The 20,155-nt window shown below is 47.0% G+C and overlaps 1 protein-coding gene across 1 annotated transcript; it reads right to left on the bottom strand.

The window, feature by feature from the left end:
- Window positions 1-2,450: 2,450 nt before the first annotated feature.
- Window positions 2,451-19,448, bottom strand: LOC143172824 (RNA-binding E3 ubiquitin-protein ligase MEX3C-like). Its single transcript, XM_076362639.1, has 2 exons — window positions 18,767-19,448; window positions 2,451-3,996 (listed from the first exon to the last, which is right to left on the bottom strand). Exons 1-2 carry the CDS (start codon window positions 19,446-19,448, stop codon window positions 2,771-2,773), a joined length of 1,908 nt encoding a protein of 635 aa, XP_076218754.1. The 3' UTR covers window positions 2,451-2,770.
- Window positions 19,449-20,155: the final 707 nt, after the last annotated feature.

The following is a 20,155-nucleotide window of genomic DNA, read 5'->3' as shown; positions in this document are numbered from 1 at the left end:
CTCTGCACCAAGGGTGCAAACCGCCATCGGACTGGGAGGAAACGCAACGGGAGACCCATGCAACTTGACATCAGGAGGTCCTTTCGCAACGCTCCATTGGAACTGGTCCATGGAGGGCCACGAAGATGATCCGAGGGATGGAACAACCCTCCTATGAAAACAGGCTGAGAGAGTTGGGGTTGTTCAGCCTGGAGAAGAGAAGGCTCCCGGGAGACCTTATAGCAGCCTTCCAGTACCTGAAGGGGCCTACAGGAAAGCTGGAGAGGGGCTTTTTCCAAGGGCATGTAGTGATAGGACAAGGGGTAATGGCTTTAAACTGAAAGAGGGTAGATTTAGATTAGATATAAGGAAGAAATCCTTCACTGTGAGGGCGGTGAGGCACTGGAACAGGTTGCCCAGAGAAGTTGTGGCTGCCCCATCCCTGGAAGTGTTCAAGGCCAGGCTGGACGGGGCTTTGAGCAACCTGGTCTAGTGGAAGGTGTCCCTGCCCACGGCAGGGGGGCTTGGAACTAGATGATCTTCAATCCAACCCAAACCATTCCGATTCCTGCTGCTGGTTGATGCTCACAAATCCAAGTGCATGGAGTTTCTCTCCCAGCTGCACTGAAATAACTCCGAAATGCGAGCTCCTGGGCACTGCAGCAAGCCACAGCTGTGCCCTCTGGAAGACCACAAGTTGCTTTTTAAGGGCAGCACGTAAAGCCAGCAATTAATGGAAAACAAGATTCCTCGCACGCGAAGGCAGGGCCCCGGTGGGAAACCCCTTTGGTGGGTGGGTGGGTGGGAGGGAAGGAGGGATGTCAGCCAGCCCCAGCCTCCACGGGCCGCTCCAAGTGACAACCATGAAGACAGCAAAACATTCAAGTTAATGGAAACAAGTCTTTATTAAGTAACTTTTAATATCAGAAAAATAAAACTCTTATAATTCTCTTTACAGCAAATATATAATATCAGTGCTTTGGCCATCATAAGTTAAAGGCCCTTTATCATAAAATATATGGTTTTTAAACTTTACTCAAATTGAATTTATAATCCCTATGACCTCCCTACATATACATAACAAAAAGTGTAGTAAAATTAGCAAATACTAAACTATATTGATAGTTTATCATTCTTAGTTTGTGGTTTATAGAAATGGTACACGCACCTAATGTCTGTCGATTCCTTGGCTTATTAGTTGCGGTGTACGATGCAATAAAATACAAAAGACATGCTCGGTGAACGTTTGTTCGTATCTACAAGACCGCAGCTAGAGATTAGGTTTCAATACTGACATGTAACTATTCTACAAGCAATTATAGCATTAAAGTTATGCAGTACATAATATGCCGTCAAGGCAACTCTTATACTGAAAATCATAAAATAAAAACCGTTATTTGTAAACTTTTATACGAAATGTAACTCTTCAAGTGGAAATAAAAAATAAAATTTTCTGTATATTTACTAGCTCAATACAGATAGAATTTCTTTTTGTTATACTGAGAAAAAAGCTTTGTCTTGTCTTGGGAAAATAATGCTTCAAAAAAAATAGAAAAAATCCACCAGAACTCCACTTTGTGTCTTTTTTTTTTGTTTGTTTTTGTTGTTTTAACATATGCCAGCACAGATTTGGGAACGTACTGAGGATGAAAAAGCTCGAAACATCCACAGGTTGAAATGTAAGAAGCTCATTCAAAAGACATTTTTTTTTTTTTCCTTATGATTGGAAAGACAGTTTTGAAATGAAGTAAACTGATTGCAGGGCCACTGTCACAGCTGCTGTCATGAATAATACAAGGGCACGTACGCAACTCCCCCTTTTTCCTTTTCCTTACTAAAAATAAAATATATATTTATATATGTGCAAGACAAATATGGATTGAACATAAAAATGCTTCACATTTTGAACTATATACTCTCTAAAAATGTAATTTAAGAACAGCTTGATCGGACTAATGAACGGAATGTCAGCATCCTCACTATTAGTCGAAGTATGTGCATCCCAAAGCCCTTACTGAAATGGGATGAAGCCAGCCAGACTTTTCCACATTACATTAAGAAAAGCAGTGGGTAGGAATTCACAAAGCGAGATGTTCCTGATCCTCCGAACGTTACTGCCCGTAACACGTCGGGCGAAACGGAGGTGCATCGGGCAGCTTCCCTCCCCGCCCCCCCCCCCCCCCCCCGTAATTTATTATCTGAACCTGCCGATAACATCATCCATTTCAATAAATCAAACTATGCTTTAAAAAAAGGTATTTGCAATGCTGAAGAATTAGGCGTAAGTTGTCGCACGAAGCAAACATGATTTCCCCAAACCTGTTTTTCAGAACTGGCAGTGTAAAGAAGGCAGCATTGGAAGTGTTGTTTGATATATTGATAATGCCACAAACCCTCCACGGCAGACGAGTACTTCTGCGTTTAGGCAGTGAGGTTCATTGCTGCCAGCACACAGGAGTCAAATGCTTAACAGAGATCCTTTAGAAAGCCTGCAAAGTTTGTTTTTTTCGGTTGTGTAATCGATGAAAACTTCCCCTCACTGTGCCATAACATCACACCAGATGTGTCTCTGCTAAACATGCCATCCGCTTACACTGAACCCGACAGAGACCACCTAGGTTTAGTGTTACCGTAGCAGCCTTTTGAGAAAGTAGAAATTTATTAACAACTTCAGCCTAATCCCAAGAAAGCCCAACAGTCAGAATTCATTAGGAAGTTTACTAGAGGGTACCATTACACCCATGCCTGTAAGAGTTTTAAAAAGTCCGTATATAATAATATCTATATATATTTAAGAGTGAATTTGGATTGCCTGAGTAACAGCTGTCTGGCAAACGGGACACGATGGCGTTTCCTTTTCACAGATTTTGTTGGCACACTCCATGCAGAAGAGATTGTGGCCGCAGGGGACCAGGGCCGCAATGACTTCGCTCTCGAAGCAGATCACGCAGTCGTGCTTCCGTCTCGACTCGGGGGGCGAGCTGGACGTGGAGCCGCCGTTGGAAGAGGAATAGCTGTTGGTACCGTTGGAGAAAGCGGGGATGTATATGGGAAGGCCGGCTTGGTGGCCGGTGCTAGGTGGGTCGCTCCGCACTCTCCTAGCCAGCGGGTGATCCAGACCTTCCGGAAACGTGGGCGACAGGCGAGGGGTAGATGGCTGGCTCCCTCGGCGCTGAGGCTTGGCATTACTAGCAGGGTCGCTGCCAAAGCCAGAGAGTGGGTTTACAGGTTCAAAAGGGGTCCAAATGGTTTGGGAAGGCGTTGGTAAGGAGTCATACGCGGGAGAGTCGACCGCAAGGTCTTCCGTGCCCACCGAAGGCAGCGTTTCTCCAAACCAGAAGTTGCCTGTGCTGAACGGACTCGTTGGGCTGAAGTCAGCCAATCTATTGCTTCCAAAATAGGAATCTGTGGAGCCACTTCCCAAGGAGCTGGAGCTGTCATTTCTATAATTAGAAATCATTCTGGTGCGGCTAGGAGGGACAGGATTAGAAGCAAGCCATGCAGATCCGAGAGTGCCTCCTTCAAAGCTCACATCCGTACCGTTGTAATGGAAATCGTTCTCTTCGTTCAGCTCAATGTAGTTCCCGGTACGCATGGCTATATGCATCTCGATCTCCTCGCGCGCACGGTCGACGTTTTCAGGCATTCCCGTAACTTCAAAGACAGGCTCCTTGTCTCTGCTGGGAGTGACTATGTAGGTATGGGTCTGCTGCTGAATTCTTTTGATTGTAGCTCCTTTCGGTCCGACCACCAGCCCAACTACACGGTAAGGCACCCTGACTTGGACCGTCGTCTGACCCGGCAGGTTGGGGGTACATGGCAAGCCTCCCAGGGCAGGACCGTTCTTGTTGCGTGACGCTCTGATCATGGAGAAGTGTTCAGCAGCTGAGAGAATTTCCCTTTTGGCCATGGCTACGTCTTCTTTTCGTCCAGTGACAACAAAGATGGGTTCTTCTCCACGAACGGGGGTCTTAATGTAAGTATTTGTCTTGGCCCTTAGTGCTTTTATTTTGCAACCTGTTTAAAGGAAACACATGCAAGTTTAGCAAGACATCTAAGTTTAGAAAGCCACAAGAAAGCCGTCTATTTTAAGCTGTTTGAGAGCTTCAAGAAACTGTAGGGTGAAACCAGAAGCAGCTGTTTTTTCTCTCTGCAACCCACACTAGAGAAAGCGGTAACAACTTCTGCCTATTATTTCCAAACAGACCTCTGACACGGCCACAAACTATTTTAGCAACGTTTCTTGGGCTGGTTTAGCCCATCATCTCCTCAATTGCTATTAGACGGTGAATAAACGTGGACGGCTTTTTCTCTATGACAGACACGTTCATGGTTATCCCAGAAATACTGCTGGGTTTATATTTCTTCCATTGACTGGGTGCCCTTCAGTTATTTCTAAGATCCTGCAGAAGGAGCAAAGGCTCACATATACACACACGTAAGTCCGCTGATACGCTAGCCTTTCACTGACAAGCATGACCTAAAAGCAAATTAAACATTTACAAGTGAGAGAAGGGTCTGCATCACCACCTGCGTAGGATATAGATAAAATTATTGATTTACTGAGAACTCTTCATTTGCTTCCTGTTATCAGTAAGTGTTATTTAAACCTTACTCTTCCCCGTGGGATGAAGGAGCCACTCCTTGAACTGTCAAGTAGGAGTTCAAGCAGTTTTTTGCATGCAAATAAGGCTTACTATGTAATACTACGTGCCTACGTGGAATTTCTCTCCTTAACTGGGTAAATACGGTCTGGAAGAGAAGCAAAAAAGTTAATGGAACATTTGTCTTTGATTTTTGGGGACGGAATTACAAAATTTGCTAGGACACAGTGGCGGCAGGCTCTTTCCTGAGATGCTTAAGGCGTTTCGGCATGGTGCGTACAGAAGCACCTTTTACCCATCACAGGACCAGAAAAGCAGGCAGTGCAAAAATTAAGAGACACAAGCAGGTCCGCATCATGCAAGACAGTCTACTGGAATCAGTCTTAACTGAATTTAGCCTATGTTAAAACAAATTCAAAAGCACGTCACACTAAACGTCATTTTATAGCGAACCTCATCTTGAAACAACTATAAGCAACGTTTGCAGATCAAGTGTTTCAAGTATCATTTCACTTGCAGAGTGAAATTTGTTCCCATTTCCCTCATTTGCCTTAAGTATCTCATAACTGTCTGGGTACACAAAATAGTCTCTCGAAACAGCGTTTTGTCAGTCCCTTGCACCCGAGGTACCACTAGCGATAACAATTTTACAGTTAGAAAGCCACTCAAAGATGCACTTTATTCAGGACTATCTACTAATAATAAAAAAAAAATACCAAATATGCAGATGCTGGCTGGAATAGAGGGAAGGAAGAGCTGCTTCTTGCAGGGCCCCTGCACACAGCAAGGACAAAGGCTGAGCACAACAGCCCTTTGTGTCCAGGACACAGCTGGAGAGGAAGTTCATTATCTTCAACAGCTCGTCGGGAGGGCTCTCGGAGGCCCTACCTCCACCAGAACGTGCACGGAGGAGCATGGGAGGGCTCCCGCCAAGGGAAGGAGTGAGGCACAGGCAGATCCGCGCAAAGGAGGGGATGCAGACCCCCGAGCAGAACAAGAAGTTCAGCATGAAGAGCAAGTTATCTGCAGGAGGGAACAAACCCGTAAGCCTCGACCTCCCACTACAGCCCACTGAGAAGGGTGCTAGCGCGCTACTAGATAAAAAAGGGGAAACGCAGGTGTGAGATGCCTTATGGAAGCAGCAAAGCACGCAGCCTTTGAAGCCACGCCACTTCCCTGCTCCTAACAGACAGCAGCACCTCACTTTGGTTAATTTGCCTTCGCTCCCTCCATTTCTTTGTTTGCATTTCTCCCTCTAAGTAAATCTGCTCGCCCGCTCTGCTTCCCGTTCTTTCACAGTTACTCAGAAAAGATGGTGGGCTCAAACCTTAAACCCACAAGGATCCCTGAAGCGGTGCCGCTGAAGTTTTCACACCAATCAAGCCCTCTTTACCGGAACAGCTAAAACCATCAGTCTCCTGATGTGTATCAATTAGTCTCCAATTTACACATATTACTTTCATTTACTCCATTCCACCCAAGTACATATCCTTATTTCCTAAAAATTACAGAGGCAGCATTTAAAGAATACTAGGAGCATCTAGCACAAGACACACACATCTATAAATAGCTATATAATTCTTTATTATATACCACAGTTCAGAGCCTACTTAATTCTAGATTCCAAAGTGCCTTACCAATTCTTATAGTTTACGTTTTAGACAAGATTTTCCCGATGGTTTAGAAACTCAAATCAAGTTAGAAGGCTGCACCTTCAGCTCCATTCCCCATTTCAGCTGCAAATTCCCCGAGATTGCTTTGCCAGAGCCACATTTCCAAACCCCTCCGGCGCGAAGAAAAGCCTTCTCGCCTTTCCTCCTCAGGCTGCAGAACAGCACAGACCAAGGTGGGCAGAGCTTTTCTTTTAAGGTACGAGTCACAAAGCTAGAAAGCAGAGGCCAAACGCTGCCTCAACTCCCTGCAGCAACAGAACAAGACTTTTAAACGTCAGAAAGCTGGCTTCAATGGAAAGCTGACTCCACAGACCGTCAAGGTCAACTCTCAAACTTTATCTGGAAAGTTAGAAAGATCTGAAGAAAGTCACCACATACGAAACCCAACATTTCTGAATGAGTCAGTCAATACCCACTGGGTTTTGTCTGCAAGGAGCGCTGGAAAACCCCACAACAGACGTCATGTCAAAACACAAGGTCAGTAGCCCATTACACCACTCCAGCAGGATGACCTTTCTATTTGCTTTTACTCAGCTGCTCTGGTTTCCCACCCTCCTCCATTACTCACTACCGAGGCCACGATATGAAGCACGGCTGATCCCACTCCCTCTCCGACAATTCACGGCATCCAGAGGCGCTGCGGCCACAATGACACGAGGTCGGCCAGCTATGAAGTCATGTGGTCAAGGGATGAATCAAGAAGTTTCCAAATCTCCTGAGCTTAGACACAGAAAGACAAAGGGAAAAAAAAAAAGACCCAATACACTGCCCCACACTTTTGCAATAAATCATCACATCACTGTATCCAAGATTTTGAAGTACAGAGATAAAAGAGCCTGAAGAGAAGACTTCTAGATTGGAAATTCAATTTAACCAAACCTTTCAAAGTAATTTTAGTTTTGGTATGATAATGGAAGCCTATTCAATACAAGTTACCATACTTGGTTCAGCAGTATAAGCATTCCTAACCAGCACACTCAGCCATAAGTACATACTGACATAGTTAAAGCAAAACCCTTTAGTTTTGCTTTTGTTTAGGTGAAGACTTGCCTGCCTAGGCACCCGACGAGGAGCCGAGCCCGTGCCGAGCCCTGCAGGCAGTATTCATCCTGTGCCGGCTCATTTGTATCATTCTTCTCAAGCCTCCTCCCCATTTTTCCCTGAAGAGGATTATTTGACCAAACATTTTAAGCACACTACAAACATTATACTCCCCAAGAAACTTAAGGGTAGCTCTGAAGGAATTATTTACCTCCTGCACTACCAATTTTAAATGAACAAATAGGAAGATGGATTTCCCACCCCTCCGCCGAAGTGAGAGTTAAGCATAACAGCCACAGCACCAGTGGTCCTCACCCATCACACAGCGACGGCCAGCTCAGCCTTCACTCCGACTTTCACCTTTCATCATCACAAACAGGACGAGATACATCAACCGCAGTCTCAGGCCATTTACTCCACAAGGGAAATTCCCCAACGGAGCCAGCAGAGCCAAGCGACCGCAGCGGGAACCCTGTGCACGCCTGCCTCGCACCACACCAGCCGACCTGCTGCCGTGAGCCAAGAACCGCCCAAAAAAGCATCCCACAGACTCCTCCTCTGCACAGCCATGGCGGTAGCCCCGGAGAAATGGAACCTTCCCCCTACCCCATTTCTTCTGCTGAATTCACCTCAATGCCACACACTGGGAATGGGACAAGGATTGATTTACAGATGAGGATCCCTTCGTTGCGCGGTCTCTTCCAAACAGCTACACCAGGGGAAGGGAATCCTTCACGCTTCTGAGTACCAACGTCAGCAAAATGCAGCCTGTCAAAGCAGGGACACACACCTCATACCCACGTTCCTCCTGCAGCTCTTGCCAAGCGCTGTGAAACGGGCATTCAGGCACGCACGGGAACCCAAGCCTTCTTACCATCATGTCTGTTTAACCTTGCCTCCTCAATTACATACGGCTTTGGGGAAAAAAAAAAACCCAACCCTGGGGAAAAAAGTTTAGATAAATAGAAGCCTGGAAGTCATGGTGGGTAAAAATTCAGTGGGCAGCCCCTGTGAACCACAATCAAATGACAACACCAGTTTGTTCTCCTTCCCCGCTCCTGAGGGGTACCGAGCTCAGGGGGTCAAAACTGAGAACCTCCTGTGGCTCTTTAGACACACAAATCCTGTGGTAAGACACCAGTACTGCCTGGGCTGTAAGAGCAGGGTGAAGTTGCATTAGCACCAACTCGTCTCTTACTCGGGAGGCAGGGCCGATGAGCAGCCCTGACCAAACCTGGCATCCTCCAACTCGGCCCCAGAGCAACCACGGGCAAAGTGGAGATCTCACAGATCGGCCTCCACGGGTTGTTAGCACTAAAGAGAAAGCCGTAGTTCACAGGAATGTATTTTTCCGTAGCTTTGCCGTTATCTGATGAAAGGCAATACTGTATTACAGCCTCCACCCTGAATACGGTCTTTAGCACGCTGACCACTGATTTTGCAATATGCTGACACCAAGTAAGGAGGCGGCGACAGAATTAATTAGTGACATCAACCTGGAACCACGAGCTGCTAGTAGAGCCATGGCTAATTCCTTGCCTAGAAAGCAAGGGCAGGGTCTGGGAAGTCCCTCGCAGACCCGCAGGAGATGGCACAGCATCGCCGGGCGTGCCAAGGGGAAGAGGGGACTGCGCAGGCATTTGTCTTCTGTGAACCTGCAACTTGTTGTGTATGGACATGGCTTTAAAAGTAGAGTCTGTTAAGCTGGCACAGCCCTTATTTCATTGCTAGGTTGCCCCAAAGCTTTTAACTTGAAAGTGAGAACTCCTGCAGCTAAGGTAACGAAGGATTTGGAGAGACTGAAACACTGGATGTACGGTAAGGCCAACGGCTGCTGGGTCTGCAGACCGTAACACTGCCCACCTGATTAATTTTTCTTTGTTTGTTAATCTACTTCATTAAGAATGACTGCTCTACATATTTTTCAGAAGAGCTCATTCCCACTGGTGGTACAAGCTGCATTCTTTTGCTTAAACAGAGTGCTTCCTCTCAGTTGTGACATGGTTAAAAATATCTGTCCAGTTTGTGATTATACAGTAGAAAACTGATATATGCCCCATTTATTAAGCAGAGGTGAAGCTGCATTGGGACAGAAGGTGAAGTCCTATTCTAAACTGTTTAATGGTTACACCTCCTCAAGCAGGCTGGCTACACGAGAAAATTAAGACCAGAACATTTTTGGCACTTCACTGGGTTATTAAAGTCATATGAAATACTACCTGTTGTCTGGTCAGTTGATAGACTGACTCTGGTTACCATTGCCTTTCACCTAAGATCAATTAATTCATTTCACACCTTGTTTTAATTCATGGACTGGAAAATTTCAACTCCTGACAATTTTTTTTTCAACTGGCTGTTGAATTGATTAGTTCAACTGTTAGTTGATTCAAGGAAGATGAAGAAAGTCATTTCTCCGCACTTGCAAAAGCTGCTGATCTGCACAAAAGCCTAGATCTACGTACTCAGGCAGCTATTTATGACCCCCTCCAGCATTTTGATTTTAGGAACGAAGGCTGTAAAAATGTTGCTTTTAAATTTTATTTTTAAACAGTTTTAAGAGACAGCCTAAACTCGGATAATAATTAACAAACAGCATTTTCTGAAAGCAAGTTTTCATTTATTGTTATTCAGCCTTCTCTACAGCCAGAGGTAAGCTGAGAGACACCTCATCACAGAGCACAGCATCCATCCTGAAGACAGGACTCGACCAACCACCAACAGCTTTAACAGCTCCCCATTAGCATTCTATAGTACAGATAATAATCCGATAGCTATTTGGGTTAATTAGCCAGTAAGATTAGGGCTCCCGTGTGACAACTAGACATGATACATGCCAGAGAGGTAACAAATATGAATACACCAAGAGACAGGCGCAGCTCGCAGCTGGGATTTGCTCAAACTCATGGGGCAGGCCGCTGGCAGGTTTGGAAACAGTAGGTGACGGTCCCCAGAGAAGAAGAGAGCAGGCTAACTGCTTAAATGGGGGCACAGATATAGGCAGATTTTAAGGAACAGCTGTTTTGTTCATCACCTAACAAACCAAAGCTATCTCCTCCCCGGTGGTACCCAAGGTGCGGTTCCTTGGAGATGGCCACATGAAACGCACAAGTCGAGTTGCGAGGTTCATATCCCGGGGCAAAGGCTTTTCCTGCAAGCTACCCGAGTGCTAGTATGTGCTCCTGCCCTTCAGCAGGTTCTAATTTTTAGATGAAATTTTCTATTTATCACAGTAGGGATGCTTCATAATGAGAACCCGCCAAGCAGAGCTTCTTCTCAAATTTACGATCCAAAAATGCGACACTGATACCATTACAACCCAAAACTTGGGAACAAAGTTCTGGCTCTCTGCTCTGGACTGTGGCTGTATTAATGGTTTCAGACAACGACTGTAACTCAGAAGTGCTGTACACTGGTAATCACCATCTTTCACTTCTAACTATAACGACACTACAATAAGCAATGCTACAAGTAGGTACATTAGTGACTAGTGTAGAGGGCAAAGGAAAACTCAACTGACAGCCACTCTGATGAAGTTATTCCAAGAGAAGGAAAGATGACATACAGGTCTTTCAAGAAAAATAAAAATTAGAGCATTTTATACCAAAAGACATTTTTCCCTGCCTCCTGACCCCATCATTAACTCACCACTGCAATCAAATGCTTTTAGTTACGCTGCAGTTACCAAACCCCTGTGCCTGCCTGTGGAACATTTCAATATGACTCACGCTATATATAGCGACCGAGACTGCTCCCATTATAATTCTGTCACGCTTACCCATTTCTGACGAGCTACTGACCACTTATTTCGCTCTGTATTTTTCACATGTACGAATGCCAAGATGATACATGACTTTCCTACTTGTCATCATTCAGCTAGAACTGCAGAAGGGTTTTTAGACAAGATACTTTCCAGACAAGTACTTCAAGCTTGAGTGCACCAGATGCTGGAGCTGCGTGGGCTTGCCGAGGTACCAGGAAGGAGGACAACCTGGAGATCTCAAGCACCTTAACCAAAAGCCAAGGAATCACGGTCAGCCTCTCGGCTGTGCCAGACGACAGGGAACAGGACGTTGTTTGGCCCTAGTGCTGCCAAGCTAACAGATGGGAAAGGGGAGCTTTAAGAGTCTCTGAAGATGCTGGAGAAAGCTTCCCAAGGGAAGGCTGCTCACAAGCTCTTGGAGATGTTTCCGTCTTCTGGAAAACAAAAGCCCTGGTTCAAGAACCATGTACAAACTCTTTATTAAAGATTTCTTAGGTATGTATCAATTTATCAATCGATTTATACATCAATCCACTACAGAATGAAGTAGTCAGCCTGCACACTGTTTCCTTCTATGTGTCAGCCTGGGACAATCTATCAAGCCAGCAATCTCACAGGCAGAGGAACACTCCAATTCCCAAGACAGATGGCAACTCAGTAAACAAGTTACATGCAGCAAAAGAGTCAGAGGGCAGCAACTCATATTATTAATTACTTGCACTACTGCAGCACCAAGACTAAGGTAGCAGCTGCTGAGCAAAATTAGAAAGATGCAGTAGTAGAAAAGCAAGTTTTAAGAGGGGGAGTACATCCAACAAATAAAATAGCTACAGGAAAAAAGTTGTTTTCATTAAGAACATTGACCTAGTGAATGAAACACACCAGTGTGAGCAACAGTGTTGGGAAACCTGACCCGCACACGGAGGATATTAAGAAGGACCACCATTCAACATGCCATGCAGCATGCCAAGATGGCCAATAAAAGGAAGACTGAAAAAAAAAAAACATGCAAGTCTTCACCTACACCAAATCCCTGATACAAAAATGCTGCTAGACCTGTGTTTTTATACACAAAATTCCACAGTATATTGTCAAATGTAAAATGAACTAGAAGGTAAAAAGTAAGAGATACTGTGTCTTTGTTCAAAGGAGCAGCCCAGAACTTGGTGCAGACCGCAGAATTACTGACTCACACCAGGGAAGGAAACCGAGATCTCAGACGCTGGCAAGATCTCATGAACTTAAAGGAATACCTGAGAAAGAGAGAAAAGGAAGACAGTCTTAAAGAGTAACTGAAATTGGAAACAAATGCTTGATTTAGAGCTTTTCGGCCTTTTTCTTTTGGATAAATAAAAGTGTTCTAGTGCTCAGCAGCCTTCTTTTTTTGCTACAGCAAGTTTGCAACCCTATCCCTGTTAAATTTTTTGCCTGCAATGGGGAATTGGCCCTGTGTGGTGGATATTGCATCAAAAGCAAATTTAAGATCTTTGAGATATCCAACACTTTGTTTAGAACAAAGTTTCTCTTCCAGAAATTCAGACCACAGTGTACTAGAAGAGAGGGTAACGAGGGCTAAGACAGGGAAACATACAACATCTGCTGACTTCCCTAACAGCTTGGAAAAATTCATCACCATTTTCTCATGCCACACACAGGTTAATCCAGTGCAGTTCAACAGCACATTAATCAGGATTTCTTTTGTATGTGGATGTTATAAACTTAAAAAAATACTCTTTTAGAACACAGCAATTTTACAAGAAAAACAAAAGGACCAGAGGATAAGAAATTAGCATTTTATATCTCAAGATTTTTATTATTTTAATTTCAGCTTCATCCAAAAATCTTACTTGTGCAGGTATTCACTTCTGGTATTCGTATGTGAAAATCTACAGAATTTCTGGCAGACTACACAAAGAGAAAAACCTCTCGAGTGTGCACTGTGTTTGGTGTGCTTCCCCTCCAACAAGCCAGACAAGAGCAGCATTTATGACTGAGGATTTATGATCCCAGCTGGAGAACCTGCACCCTTCTGACACACTTTGCAACTTGAGTTGGATCTTTGCATAGCACAAATGACAAACAGCAGAGCTGAAATGATGTTTGTTACACAGTACCAGAGCAATAGGCCACTGAAACTTCAGCACCAAATTCAGACTGTGCCAGGCCACGGTATGCTCACGTGTTTCAGTTCCTGGAGTTCCAGGCTCTAAAAATGACAAGACTTCAGCTTCTCAGAAAAACAGCCTTTATATTAGATTTCAACAAATAGCTCAAGTTTTCTTTCCTGCTTTAGAATAAGCATTTAATATAGCATTTAACAACCTGCTTATTATAGAAGATGCAACAAAAAAATCTGAAGTTTAATTGCCTTGTCAGCTTTCACTTAACGTAAGTTAGCAGAACCTGTGGTCTTTGCTGTCTGTGGCAATCAACTGACAGAGATATGTGATGGCCTCAGTCATGCAAATTAAACTTATTCTTGAGAGTGGAAGTCTTAAGCATTCAGTTTAAAAAAAAAACAACAATATGCAATTCAGTCTAGCTAGCTATGCTCATGCTGACTACTTCTTACAGGTCTGCAATTAATAACCAATCAAGGCCACGTAAGTATTCAGTAATTCAGTAAAATTATTATCACAATACATCAAGACATAAAACTAGACATATAGTTCATTTTGAAAGGACTACCATTATCCTACCATAGGACATCTAAGTATTGTCCTCAGCTAACACAAGTATTTGCTCCAGGATTGTTTTAGCACTGTTTCCACTCTCCGAGGGTGACAGCCATTGTTTTTATTTGGCTGTTCAGCTATGCTAGATAGTTATCAGCTACCAACTTACCAGAATTATTTTTTTGTTTCAAGTTACAGGACCCCACCTGGACTACTGCGTTCAGCTCTGGGGCCCCCAACATAAGAAGGACATGGACCTGTTGGAACAGGTCCAGAGGAGAGGCATGAAGATGATCAGGGGGCTGCAACACCTCTCCTATGAAGAAAGGCTGAGAGAGTTGGGGTTGTCCAGCCTGGAGAAGAGAAGGCTCCGGGGAGACCTTATAGCAGCCTTCCAGTAACTGAAGGGACCTACAGGAAAGCTGGAGAGGGGCTTTTTACAAGGGCATGTGGTGATAGGACAAGGGGTAATGGCTTTAAACTGAAAGAGTGTCCGTCTAGATTAGATATAAGGAAGAAATCCTTCACTATGAGGGTGGTGAGGCACTGGAACAGGTTGCCCGGAGAAGCTGTGGCTGCCCCATCCCTGGCAGTGTTCGAGGCCAGGTTGGACGGGGCTTTGAGCAACCTGGTCTAGTGGAAGGTGTCCCTGCCCATGGCAGGGGGCTTGGAACTAGATGATCTTTAAGGTCCCTTCCAACCCAAACCATTCGATGATCCTATGAAAGTAATATTTTGCTCAAGAGCCCACATTCAAAAATCAAAGAGCAAAAATGAGTCCAAGATCATTAAATATGCATAAAAACGTTATTTTAGTTGCAAGGCCATCTCATGCAAAGCAGATTTGTCATTATCGATTTAATCGGTGAAATGGGATGATATCATTCCTCCTCCTCTTACTCATCTGGGGTTTAGAGACTGCCCTGCCTGTTTCAAGTTCTGGAGCCATCATCCGAACTATCCTTACTGAAGAAAGAGAAGCATCAGGCTTTAGAGTTAAGTAGCTCCAACTCAAGTGATGTCTTAAGGAGGAAAAAACACTACTGTCAGCTTTATCAAGGATATAAACACTTGGAAAATCACGTTACTTGGATAGTCACAGCAGTGGAATGCATTAGCAAATATATTCCAGCAATCATTATCTGAAGACAGTTAATACACTCGGGGATGCAGCATCTCTCTACAGCACAGCCTTTTGTCCCTCCCAGCATCTTCCAGGTTTTCTGTTCATGTCTTCAGATACCACCCCTCTTTTGGCATTATTCAGAAGAGCTTTTAGTGTTTAAACATGCCTTTTTAGTGTAAAGAAAATAGCAGGGGGGCACTGAAGACTCCAGTTAAACTTGTCAAATCCTTCTCAAGGCCCACGAGGCCATGGCACGATTGTCACAGAAAATCACCACCACCAACTTCACACATGGGAAACAGTTTTCAGGTGATCCACAGTGGACTTTCGCAAGTCCTTCACATGATTTGGAGATTAAAACAAAACCTTCCAAGTTAGATCTCCAGAAGTTTTTTTTTTTTTTTTTAAGTCTGGATACATGCTTATATAATTTTGGGTATACGCCCTATGCCAGCTTTTCTCAGGCAAACAAGGTCACCTCCTCGGCAATGCAGCTTTCTTGCTACCACTTCTCAAGAGCACTTTCTCCAACTTTTATTTTTTTAAACCAATGCAGCTGCTGTCAGCAGCTAAAAATCCTGCACGCACAAAAAGGAAGTCACTTTTCTGATCAGCATGACGACTGGCCAACTTACCAAAGGTTGGATTCAACAGCTAGTTCAAATTCATACAGGAAGCCTGTACAATGCCGTGAATGGAATCTAGTTTTCCTGGCTCCCAGTCACATGCCTTAACAAGAATAAAAGGATACAAATATCTTTTCCTTTGTTGTTCACCTTTGAGATTCTTCCATTTCAAAGTCTACAAAGAATTATATTACACTACCCCAACCAGTGTCTGTCGGCTTCATTTTTGAGGGGCAAGGGGAATAAGAAAAGGTTGAGAACATTTAAGATTTAAAAAAAAAAACAGAAAAGCCACAAAAACCCGCCAGGTTTCAGAAATACTACAGGAGGTTTGTTTTTTTTTTTTAAATAAGGAACACCTACTATTCATTAAAAGAAAATCTTACTTAAGCCTTTTCCAGTGATGTAAGTGCTTCCAGCAGCAACACATTAAACTACTGTCACAGTAACCCAGCAGCCTCCATTGTAGCTTCACAAGAAAACCATCAACCACAACGTACATTCAGGCACTCCACACTTTCTACAGCTGCGACATCCCACATCTGTGCACAGCTACCAGCACAGATTCGTTAAGTGCAGCTACCCACGTGGGAACCTGCAACACAGCGACCTAGAGCAGGGCTGTGGGAACACCACTTCACTGCCTGAAGTGCTATATTTATTTCTGAAACTTGCACGTAATTGAAAGAGTGTTAAATGCAAGCACCATAAGGTTTTTGCTTGTTTACAGCTCTCTTGGGAATCAGGGGCTCCTTTGGTCTGATAAACAGTGTCTGGAAATTCTCTTCCTCGGTGCAAAAAATTCAATTTGGGTAAAGAATACCGTGGAATTCCGGTTATCATTACTCTTTCAGCTAGAGCATTAGGACTTACAATAAACACGCTTTCAGACACAGCAGTGAGGCCTCCAGCAAAGCCGAGATCAAACTCAGCATTCCTGGTATTTCAGAGCTGATGTTTTCGGGCTGCAGACATTTCAAGTTCTTTTTATACCTCACAAAGACAGCAACAGAACGAATATAAACTTAATCTTCATGAAAATCCATCAGAAGTAACATTCCAACTGCATCGCCCTTACATAATTAGTTATTAAAGTATTACAGCACAGAGGAGTCTGGCATAAAACTTAAGCTGAATTTGTTCAAGATAATGCAACCAGCCGGTTACGATGTGTGCTAGGAAGAGAATAGGCAGCATCTTCATTTTTAGAGAGAGCAGAACGATCGGCAAAGGATGCAGCTCCGGCCAGCCTCGCTCGAGGCAGACCAAGCTGCGCTACAGCTGACACCACTTTGCCAGGCTACAGCACAGACACATGCAAAGCAGGTGGACGAGAGAGCGAGAGCCTCTGGTCCATGCAATGAGCTGGCACAGCTCTGGGCCATAAAAGGAGATGCAAGCACTAGTATTTCTAAGAAATTTGACAAATATTTAGTGGAACTAATACAACTTACGTAAGTCGGTCTCTAAGCATAAGTCTCCCTTGAATAAGAATTTCGAAGGACCTCCTTACGCAAAGCTTTCACGCAAGTATATTCAGTAACAATTTTTTTAGCTCTCCCTCCACTCCTTCTGCTCCTTCCTCTTTTGCAGCTCCAATTCTTTTTATGATACAATCCCTCCCCACCGAGGCGAAATATTTTATCACAAGCCAAACAGTGTGACATCAGATAAGAAATAAAAGCAGAAGCAGCAAATGAGCTCTTCAGGAACAATGATCCTATTTTTATGCAAACTCCATTATCTTGTTTTTAAGTGACTCAAAGTACTGAAAAATATACTACAGAGAACAATCCTGATCTGGTGGAGAATAAACACAGCAGCCTAATTGGTCCTCGAAGGCCAATAGTTTGTATTTCCCTTTTAGAGGACTGTAGCAATAACCATTTTCAGTTCTGTTTTCCATCTCCCCCCCCCCGCCATCCCCAATGACACATGAGCAAAGTCTTAAGACATTCAAACACTATTTCTTGGAAAAGATATTTTCCGCTTGAACAGAACAGACTTGCCTGCATCAGAGGAAGCTACCTGCCAGTTTCTGCAGCAGGGCTTTTGGTTCTCCTTTGACACACCCAGCAAAAAACCTACCCTTGACTGCTAAGAGCCTAAAATAAATGTAGGAAGAAAAAACAGAAGTCTGCCTAAGCATCGGTGCTCAGCGGGCATTCCTTTAGTACCACATTGGTTTAGACCGATTTTACCATTTCTTCTATACTCAAGGAAAAAAAAAAAGAAACAAAAGCCACATTGATGGAGAGAGACCAGACAGCATAACCGCTCGTTATCAGAGCCGATCAGCAAACGAGACACACCACCCCCAAACCAATAAAGAACAACACAGAAAGGGAAGAGGAAGAGAGCGGCAACTTCATTGTCTGTGTTTCCACACCTACACTTGACACCGCTCAGCGCTTCTCTTGATATATAAAAAGTGCTTTTAAAATTCGGTTCACCGCCAGAAAGCTGGCGCAAAACGTCATCTTTCTAACTCCTGGAGGAGTTAAGAGCACCGCACCCACGAGACCACATGAAAGGCCAACAACGAACGTGACATCACCGATATGACCTTATCCTAACGGTGTAATAGAGCCCCATGGAGTGTAGCAATAGCGATCAACAGGAAGCCACAACCCGAGCAGAAAGACAAGGGCTTTCACACAGAAGAGGGCCGCACGTGGCTCCTTTCTCCGTCTCGCTGGCTCCCGAGGTCCCACTTTGTCTCGGCGAGCACGGTGGAAAAGCGTAGGAACGGCATCAGCCCACACCCTGCTCTGCAAGGCAAGCAAGTTAAAGTCCTTCACCCAAAAGTCTTTGTAAAACACGGTCTAAAAGTTCCTCCGGTGAAAGGCAGCTCCTTACTGAAGGCCACAGGCCGAGTGTCACTGAAGACCAAAGCCTGTGCCAACACCTACCTGTGCACTGCCAGAATATACACTGTGTTTTACAGCTCAAATTAACAATAACCGAAGGTTTGAGCTAACCCAGTGCTCGCTCTCGCCTCTCGGCTTCTCAAGCAGGGCCGGCCTGGTGCCGGCACCCCGTCCCCCGTGGGGGAAGCCGGGGTTTGGGAGAGGAGAGGTAGGCCCCACGGGCACGAAGCTACTACCGGGGCGAGGGGCTCCTCCAGTCGGCACCGAACGGGCACACCCCGGGGGCGTGCGGGGAGAGGCCTGCCACGAACCCCCGGGGAAGGGCAGCAGGCCCAGGCCAGGCCGCGGCGCACCTCCGCCCGCCCCCCGCCCGGGGACCGGGGGTGTCCCCCCGCCCCGGTCCCCCACTCACCCTGGCGGCCCACGATCTCGGCCACATGCTCGGAGCTGGGCACGGGCACGCACTCCGTGGTGTTGACGCTCTTTCGGCGGAGCAGCGCCGCCTGCTCGCCGTTGAGGCCCGCCGCCCCCCCGCCGCCGCCGCCGCCCAGGCCGCCGCCGCCGCAGGCGTGGGACAGCATCGCCGCCATCATGCCCTGAGGATCGTCCGCCCCGCAGAGCGCCCCCGCCGCCGCCGCCTCCTGCGCATCGAAGGAGGGCGAGAGCAGGACGGAGCCCAGCGCCGGCAGCAGCGGGAGCGGCTGGGAGGGCGAGGAGGACGAGGAGAGCAGCAGCAGCGCGGCCGGGTCCTCCTCCTCCTCCTCGTCCTCCCCCGCCAGCAGCTCCTCCTCCAGCTCCAGGTCTCCCTCGTCCCCCACCGCCTCCTCCTCCTCCTCCTCCTCCTCCGCCCCGCCAGGCCCCGGCTCTCCGGGGGGGTCGGGGAGCGGCGGCGTCAAGCCCGCCCGCCGCCGCCGGGCTTGCCGCCGGGCCGCCCCCGCCCCTCCGCCACCGGCGGGCAGGCCGCGGTCGCGGAGGCCGAGGCCGGCGAGGCGCTGCTGGAGCAGCAGCAGCGGCGGCGGCGGGTGGGGGGGGAGGCGCGGCGGCTCGACGGGCTCGGCGGCGGGGGAGGCCGCGGCGGCGCTGCCGCTCGGCATGGCGGGGGAGGCGCTGCGGGCCGGGCCGGGCCGGGCCGGGCCGAGCCTAGCGGCGCGGGGCCGCCATGCCGCGGCGGGCACCGAGCGTGGCGGGCGCGGCCTGGGCGCTAGGGCCGCGCTCCTCAGCGCGCCTTTTGTCCCATGGCGCTCCCTTCGGCGGCGGCCGCGGGCGGCGGCGGCGGCGGCGGCGGCGGCGGGGGGGGGGGGGGGGCGAGGAGGAGGAGGGGGAGGAGGCGGTGCGGCCCCGCCCCGCGCTCGCCGCCGCGCCATTGGGCGGCGGAGCCGGTTCCTGGGCGGGGCGGGGCGGGGCGGGGGGGGGGTGGGCGGGGCCCGTGGGGCCGGGGCGCGTCGGGCGGCAGCGAGGCGGGGGAGGGCGGGCGGCTGCCGGCGGCCGTCACCGGGCCCTCCGGGCCCTCGGCCTCAGGTCCTCGGGGGCGGGGGATCTGTGAGGAAAGCCAGCCTGGTCGTCCCGGGTTTAAGTTCACCCACCCTGGTGAAACGGCGTGAGCCCCCCAAAAAAGATAAAAAAAAACCCCAGAAGCCTTCGATGGGATGCCCTCCTTCCCCTCATATTTCGTCGTGTGCTTCCCCGCCTGAGGTGAAGGCTTTCTGATGCAGGAACGAGTTGGAGCTGTGCAATTTTTCGTATCGGCCCCTTCGTGTATGTTTGTTCAAGTCACAGGTGAAAATTTTCAGGCAAAACATGA

The sequence above is a fragment of the Aptenodytes patagonicus genome, chromosome Z, assembly GCF_965638725.1.
Source record: "Aptenodytes patagonicus chromosome Z, bAptPat1.pri.cur, whole genome shotgun sequence".
NCBI lineage: Eukaryota > Metazoa > Chordata > Aves > Sphenisciformes > Spheniscidae > Aptenodytes > Aptenodytes patagonicus.
Note: the sequence above shows the minus strand (reverse complement) of the source record. Positions and strands in the feature narration are given on the sequence as shown.